At 34.6% G+C, this 8421-nt stretch overlaps 1 protein-coding gene across 1 annotated transcript; it reads right to left on the bottom strand.

Moving 5' to 3' along the window:
- Positions 1-506: 506 nt before the first annotated feature.
- Positions 507-6963, bottom strand: LOC106954613 (V-type proton ATPase subunit S1-like). Its single transcript, XM_015044269.1, has 10 exons — positions 6775-6963; positions 5437-5557; positions 4789-4863; positions 4512-4705; positions 3462-3499; positions 3287-3372; positions 2957-3186; positions 2835-2867; positions 1796-2033; positions 507-1195 (listed from the first exon to the last, which is right to left on the bottom strand). Exons 1-10 carry the CDS (start codon positions 6894-6896, stop codon positions 983-985), a joined length of 1350 nt encoding a protein of 449 aa, XP_014899755.1. The 5' UTR covers positions 6897-6963; the 3' UTR covers positions 507-982.
- Positions 6964-8421: the final 1458 nt, after the last annotated feature.

The raw sequence follows: 8421 nt of genomic DNA, 5'->3' as shown, positions 1-8421 counted from the left end.
ATTTCAAAGATGCATTTAAAAATAAAATTTTTCTTGCAAATTTTTGACAATATTTATGACAATCAAAATTTTAGTTTAGTCTCAAAGTTTTGACTTCTGGAGCTCAGAAATTTCATGTTTTTTCCTAGAAAAGCAGCAAAACTTTACTCTTTTTCTATCTACCATTGTCCTTATATGCACATTAACAATAGCCCTAAAACAATTATAAATACACACATACACATTATATATTATACATTATTACATTACACATTATATATGCATATCTATATTCAAACATTTCACAACAACTGTTTAATCCATTTATTTTTATTCACAATTTTAATTCAAATTCCAAAATACTTTGATTCCAAGGGGAAATTAAATGTTCTGAATGCATTAATTCAATATTCTTCATGTAGTAGCATATGCACATCAAAAGTTTTGACAAATATCCAACTGAGGCACAAAATGGATTAGCTGATAACCATTAGGCTTGCAAGGCAAAGTAAACAGAGTTATTATTATTTTACAAATAAATTACAGTTTAAGAGAATATCTTATAACAGTGATAAACTAATGTGGCCGAACCCTGAAAAGTGAAAAATAGATATTTTACACAGCCACCATTTTTTTTTTTACTAGTCATGCTAGTATATGAATAGAAAAGCAAGATTTGAGGTCTGTAATGTTCCAGCCAGCATTCAGCGAACACATGCATTTTGGCAATAAAGGCATTCTCAGGTAAGAGTGCAAACTGCTTGTTTCAGGCACCATTTTTTTAGCACATGGACATTAAATCAAATTTTATAACTATACATTTTGGGACATTAAAATATGGAGGGGAAAAAAGGAATGTGTTTTATTCTGAAAACATCTGCCAGGGAGTCGCTAAAGAAAACTGAAGAAAAGCATCTGTATCTATAGAGGTCCAGACGTGGGAGCAACATGGTAGCTTCATCAGGGACTGAAAGACACTGGAGTGAATCTTTGGATGAACGCTTCAATCGGACTGAGGAACTGAGATTGTCGGACCTTTGGGGTCATCAAACCGGTCCATTGTGTTTAGCTGCATGATCATATGCAAGCCGTACACAAAAATTAGCAGCATGAGCAGTGAGGTGACGAGGCCCATCCAAATCCCAGCCGTAAAGAAACTGGCGCAGTCACTGGCGTAAGAAAAGTTTGTTCCGTTGGCCAAACTGAAACCCTGAATCTGCACCAGACAAAAAAAAAACACAAAAAAATGATTAAATTAAACTAACTTTCCTTAAACTAATCATTAAAATAAGCACTTGAGGCATTCATGCGAGGTTAGAACAGTGTTTTCCAAAGTGGGGGTGCTAGAGGGCGCTGTGGGGCATCAGCAAGTTAAAAAAAATAAATAAAAATTGAATCCCATAAATATTTTAATCTTATAATTTTTGTTTTCTGTTATTCAATCATTTTTAAATATAAAATATAATTAAAAATAATTTATTTAAATTTTAGTTTCTGATTGGTTGACAGTCAAATTAAACTGCTTTGCTCCTCAAGCAAGATGTTAAAAAGTTTGAGGGAAAAAAAGCCGTGAAAGAGAACTGGGGGAATAAAGTAAAATATTAATGTACGTAATAAAAAATAGTACATATTTCCTTAAGATCAAAATTTTGATAACATTTTCCACCACAGAAGTCATAGCCAATTAAAATCAGAAGGTGTTAGGCAGCATTCATGCTAAATGAACGTAAAACATACTGCATAGTGAATAAAAAACATTCTAAAAGTTTATGTTTCTTTAAATATTTTGCAGCATTATGTGGAAAACAGCGATTACCTGGAAGTCAACGAAATTCAGCTTCCACTGAGTGGCGTTTTGGTTGGCTGGGACAAGCAGGGTGTCTCTGACGCTGCTGACCGACTGGCAGTGAAAAGAATACTCCGCAGGCGCGTAGATCCCATGACTCCCAACAAAAGACGCGGTCTGACCAGACGAATGCACCTGAACCTGAACGGAGTCCAGGGTAAACCAGTTTCGAGCAGAAACTGGATAGAACCGCTGACTCATTGCAAACCTGCAGAAGAAGAAAAGAAAGTTACTTGAAAATGTATTGAGAAATGATGAATTGATTCCAGTAAATGAAAAAAGAATCAAGACTATATTAGTATAGAAATCTGAAAAGTAAAACAAGTTTATAGTCTCCCAGAAATTATGGGGAAATATTTATTGATGTATTTATTTATTCACCTGATATGGACCAATATTAAGAAGCGTTTTCTTGCATCTTCACTGAAGAAAGTTACAAAAGAAATTCTTACCAAGTTTTCTGGCATTTAGCAAACAGAAATACATTTGGTAATTTTAACTAAGGTAAAAGAAGAAAAGCTCAGTCTGATTTAACTACAGACAGAAAAAAAAGTGTCTTTTTTGAGTGCATGTAAATATCTGACTTAAATTGTATAATAACTAAGAAACTTCAATAGTAAAAACTCCTAAAATGTCTCATTATTGTTTTGTTTTTTTGTTTGGATACATAAAATATTGGACTGTACTGAGTGAAGCGCTGTAGTTTGAAAGAAAAAATAAAAACAAACTGAAAAAGGTGCCGCAGTTAAAAAACAAAATATAGTTTTACAATATATGATGTCTACTAATCTAAAAGTCTATATTACATACATGCAGCCTTATTTTTCTATACAAGGCTGCATATTATTTTAATAACTTTTTATTAAAATAACTTTAAAAAGTTATTTTTAGAGCGTTATTTTCTAAATACTTTCCATATTTCAGACTTTAGAAAAGTCAACCGATGACTGTCATTCAAAACATTACTCAAATGAGATTAAAGTATTTAGTGTGCAGCTTGTTGCCTTACCTCAGAGTGTAGTTCACATAGGTGAGCACAAGCCTACAGGTGGGGAAAAGCAATACATTTAAATAACTTTATAATTTATAGTAATAAACCGATCATCTTTAAACTGAAAAACGCTGTCTTACTCTGAATTGGTGCTGTTACACATGGATCCGATGACTGTTGCGTTTTCTTGAGCAAGGTCGATGAAGTCCGTTGAGCCTGGAGGGCTGATGGAGAGATTCTGAGCCCACAGCATAATGCAGGGAAATCCCGTCGTATTACTGAATGTTATAGGCGCTTTAACATCAGCTGCAGGGGCTTGTAACAAGGTCCGGCCCACTTGCTGGTTCAACAAAGATGACTTTAAAATCGCCTGAAAATTATAACAAAATTCATTGAGTAACTTCTACTGAAAAATCCAGAGCATATCCAAACTTGAACGATTTGTGTTTCTGACAACTGTGAGATCTTACTTGTGATGGCTGCAGCCCTGTGTATGCTGCAGTGTAGGAAACATCTTTGGCCTTGAGGGAACTCAGAACTTTCCCTATAATCTCATCTGGTGACAAAAATAATGAGTTATATCCATTATACTGAAATCAATCCATAATTCTGTACTTAAACAGATAACCAGTATTTTAAACATACCATTGTTGGAGAGGACTTCCTTGCAAGACTTGAGAGAGCTGCAAAACAATAAAGAATTGGTAAATCTCTATGTTTCCGTTACAAATGTGAGAAAATCTGTCAGTATGCTGCTGATGTTGAAAAAACACAATTTTGAAATTGAATGTTTCCTTTAAATAAGAAATTAAATGAAAATAAGTTTGTTCACACGATAAGTCAATTATGCAGCAACGGATGTAAAAGTTTAATGAAATGTATCCATGTTTTAGCAATCATCATCTATCAACCATCAGAAGAAATGTCTGCATTTAATTCAGGCACTGGGGAAACAGACAAGCAATAAGCAATAAATCAACTAATTGCATGATAAATTAAAATAAGCTTAATAATTTCCATTTGCATGATTTATTGTTAACTCTTTTCTGTCTCTTTCTACCAAAAACTGGATGACAAAAGTCTTCATTCTGGTGCTTTGGTCTCAAGTAGCCTTTTTTTAAGGACAATTTTGTTTACAAAGTCTTCATAATTCATTTTATTTGCCGTTTCTGTTGTTTTAGTTTATTTATTTTCAATATTCAAAACATCTTCCAGTTCCAGTGATAAACATTTAGAATTTAATGCTAATTGATCTTTGAGAATGTGTTCTTGTATTATTGTAACATTACTTGAAAATGGCCTCAAAACAACAATATTGTCATTTATCGCAACAACTTCTGTAACAGTTTATCGTCTAGAAACGTTATTGTGGCATTTTTGGGAAATTGTAGTCAGATTTCACAGAAGAGCTATGGATTCAACACGGTCAAATGACAACCTTTTATTAACTATCACTTCCTGTTGTCGTCTTCATCATTTCCGCTAGCAGTACATCTAATTCGATATGGCTAAAAAAAAAAAAAACACCTCATCCTATTAAAAAACTTTTTTATTGAAAAATTTCAGTTTTTTCCAAACTGAAGTTTCTATTAAGAGAATTTATTTTTGCAATTTGAACTTGCGCAGTTTTATGGCTAATGGGAATGCAGCAGGTGATTACAAATGGAAATTCACATAAAAACAAAAGAATCTCACTCGCTACAGTAAGGCAGATTGATGATCAGTAAATTGCTGGTCGATGTGTTGAGGCTCAGGTGAGACAGAGTGTCTGGATCGACCAGCAGGGGGGAAGCGCCGAGTTTCTGCTGCAGCAGGGTGGGGATGGCAGACTCTCCTGTCCACTCTAGAGCAGGAAAACTCACTGATGAGGAAGAGGACTGGAGTGCAGCCTGTAAAAAAGTGAGTGGAATATTAATATTAATATTTTGCAGGTTAGTTACCAGCTCATAATTAGTGCCCAAAATAAACCCACCTCAAGGTTCCTAAAGGCACTCTCCTCTTTGTTTCCAAACACTCCACCAAACAGGGTGAAGTCATCTTTGCTTAACTAAACATAAAAATAAACATATTTAGTTAAAAACAAGCAACAAAATTATCAAAATGAGTTCAGTAAGAATCAACACAATAACCAAACTGCAAAAAGCCCAGAACAATGAAAGCAGGAACCGTGCAAAGGGAAGTACAGTAAAAGCTCAGAGTCACGCCAGAATGAGAAGTCTGTTCCAGCGTCTCCTGCTTTTTCTCCTGATTCAGTAAGACTGGCGCTTTTTGTTTAACATTTACTGCAGAGAAGGAGGCTGGGTTTTAATTTACCCGCTTGTCAATTTGTACAAAAAGGTTCTGTGTGCCATGGGATGTCTCAAAACACCAGGAAGTCCAATAATACCCACTTTGATAACTGACGGCTTAAAATGACAATTATATATAAATTATACATGACATTTGTGCTTTTTTTATTACAATTTATCTCCATTATTTGTCTTTAAGTAGCAATAGAAATAAAAATGGTGCTTAGTGAATGCCAAACTGTCTTAATAGAGGAAGGATGTTAGCCTCAGCTTTCACAAGCCTCAGCTAACTTGTGTTAGCAAAAGCTAACTAGTGTGTGCGATGCTCTGACCTTGTCCTGCAGGAACAGGAGCACAGTGTTGGAGCCAGAGCCAAACACAGGCGTGAGGTAGGCGGCCAGCTCCTCCATAGATGTTATGTGTCCGGCCGGTGGAGAAGTCAACGATGGCAAACTTAAAATGACAACAACAGAAGCTAAATGCTCATTCTTCAACTTAGTTGCCAAAATATTAAGGACAGTCGTCACAGCAGTTTACCGGTTTATCCATGAGTCAATACATTTTCAATTAAAGTATTTTCATTAGTCTGTTAGACGTGTCTGCTATCACAAAAGAATAAATTAATTTACTTATCTGCAGCATCTATTTATGATCAAATCACATGAGAGATGATTAAGCTAACACCTGAAATGTCCTTTTTATTTCTTATTCCAGATTATAGTTTTGAGGAATTCAGACGATACTTTAAACAAATATATAGTATAATTTCTTAATTTTGTTTGGTTCATTAATAACAGGTACCTATATGCCAAATTAAGCCACTGATTTGATACATAAGCACCCAAAAATAAAATCAAGTATTAGTTTTTAACAATAATGTTCATATTGAAAAGCAACATTATTGCAAAGCCTTTTTTGTTTCAAGGCATTTTATTCTTTATTACTTTTTTTAATCATATAAATATATTCTACTCTAAAAAAGTGACAGGCTAAATAAAGGGGTTTTAATGTGCAAGTAAATTACGTTTATTTTACTAACTAAAATCACAGATAATTCAACAAAGGTCATAAGCTGAATGTTTCATGGCAATTTCTAAAAAAAAAAAAATACTTATTGTAAACTTCTTTGTACTTTTTGGTCACACTATTTCAAAGTTTTTAATGATCCAAAATTGTATATTTTAAACCTAAACTCAACATCATAGTATCAACTAAAAGCTAGTTTAGTGTTCTCTCAGAGGAAACGGTTTGCTTTGAACTCTTTAGAAAATGTTGCCAACATTCCTAATAACGCCAGCTAATCAGCTCGATTATTGAGCCTCTTGACCCAGAATCACACAAAGCACAATTTGCAGCTTTAAGAAAAATATGTGCGTATTTTTACAGTGGATATGTAAGTTTTATTATTAGTTGTGCTGGACGTTTGTTTGTGAAAATAAATACAACACTCTATACTTAATAACGCCCAAAGCTGCATTGTCGAATAAACTCTTTATAGTTTCTTTAAAAAACTAAGAGGACAGAAAAATGCCCATCTTTGTGTTGTTTTAGAAATCCTAGACATTAAAAGGCTACGTAGATACTTGTGTTAGCTTTAGCATGTAAGACTAGACTTCAAAGGAGTCTTGCTACGTAAATTTAAAAACGAAAAAGAAAAGAAAATTAAATACCTTTTAGTAGACCACATAAGAAATGGAACTTGTGCCGTGCTGCTCCCCGAAGCTAAAAAGGCGGCGAAAAAGAATATAAAAGCCATTATTGATCCGTTACTGAAGTTCTTGGATTCCGCCATCTTCGTTCTCCCTTCCGCACTGCTGCGCGTCACGTGACTCTGACCAGCTGACGGTCATGTGCGCGGACCCAAAGAACTTCCTGCTTCTTTCATTCAACCGGAGCAGCTCAACACTCACTCCCAGTGCGGCGGAAGGCTGCAGCCCTACCATTTTGTGCTGTTTTAGTTGAAATTAAAGCTTAAGAAAGGTTTTAATTTACCCAACATGGCAGTGCTGAACATTTTAGCTCCCTTCCCGCCTGGCTCAATGTTAAAAATATCTCTTAATGTTGCAATGTGTAATAAAACACCTGCTATTGTTCTTAATAACGCTTGAAAATGTGTTTAAAGTGCGCTGACTAAAAAGTGAGGGTTCACCTGGCAGCTGTCCATGGTGCTGACACTACGTAAAATCATGACATTTTACCACCACAGCTTTTATATGCCTACATGTTCACACATAGCGATATAAAACTCTGAAAACAAATAATACAAAGAAAGTAACTGCATATACAAGTAAAACTATATTTATAGTGTGCCTTTTGTTATATTTATAAAGCCCAACGTGTTTTCAGTCTGAAAAACCAACTCCCATCCACCCAGCTGTGGCGGCGGAGGGATACCACTGCGTGCATCCACGCAGGCAACGCTGCACCTACAACTGGGAAGGAAGGATGGCAAATACTAAGAAACCAGATTTGCTCCCAGGATAAACTGGTAAAATCTGAACAGAAATGTTGAACTAAACTTTAGGTGTGAAGAAGTCAACTCAAAGTGGGGTTTCACTCTGGCCCCATTGTGTTGTTAGGTGGGACGAAGCATAGGCATAGAAAGGTAGACGCCGCATAAGCATCCGGATAGTACAGCAACGTCTCCGCCATATTGGGTGTGTCATTTTATATACAAAACAATACTAGGTGGTTCACATCTGTATTATCTATATATACAAGTATATGATCTAATTCAGAGTTTTTCAAAGTGAGGGCCGCATGCTACCTGGGGGATAAGGAGGGCCTTAAAAAGTTGTAGCAAAGATTAGGAAAAAATGGAAAAAATATTACATATTTTACATATTACATATTTTCTTATTAAAAGGGGCAATTGTGGTAAAAAAAAATTATTTGGTGATATATTTCACATCAGATTTAAAAAGTCATAATATATTACTTGATAAAAAAAAATTCTACTACAGAACCAGAGGTGGACATACATTTATGTGGAAATTTTACGTGACGATGATTTATATAAAAGACAAAAAAATAAAATCAGGCAAAAGAAAAACATTTCCAAACCAGTTTCTTTCAATAAAAAACTTTTGAAACTTTAATAAAACTTGCAGGTGTGTGTTTGGTGAATTTTTTGTTAAAACAGTTTCATTCTGGGTAGAAATTTGACTCAGTTAAGAATATACTAATAAACTTACTCAAGTAAAAGAACAAAGTACAGCATAGTAAAAATACTTTTTCAAAAATGTTACTCAAGTAAATGTAACTAGTTTCTACCCAACTCTGAATGGAACTAGTTACCAACTAAAATCAGAAGTTAT

This window comes from Poecilia latipinna, unplaced genomic scaffold (genome assembly GCF_001443285.1).
Source record: "Poecilia latipinna isolate Pla-1442-1.1 unplaced genomic scaffold, P_latipinna-1.0 Scaffold666, whole genome shotgun sequence".
Taxonomy (NCBI): domain Eukaryota; kingdom Metazoa; phylum Chordata; class Actinopteri; order Cyprinodontiformes; family Poeciliidae; genus Poecilia; species Poecilia latipinna.
This window is presented reverse-complemented; position numbering and strand designations above follow the sequence as displayed.

Excerpts from the sequence above, each read along its gene's own strand:
- LOC106954613 (XM_015044269.1), bottom strand. The coding sequence starts at position 6,896 with ATGGCGGAATCCAAGAACTTCAGTAACGGATCAATAATGGCTTTTATA. Across the intron at positions 5,558-6,774 it reads CTTATGTGGTCTACTAAAAG|TTTGCCATCGTTGACTTCTC; the intron begins GTATTTAATTTT and ends TGTCATTTTAAG. Across the intron at positions 1,196-1,795 it reads TGAATTTCGTTGACTTCCAG|ATTCAGGGTTTCAGTTTGGC; the intron begins GTAATCGCTGTT and ends TGTCTGGTGCAG.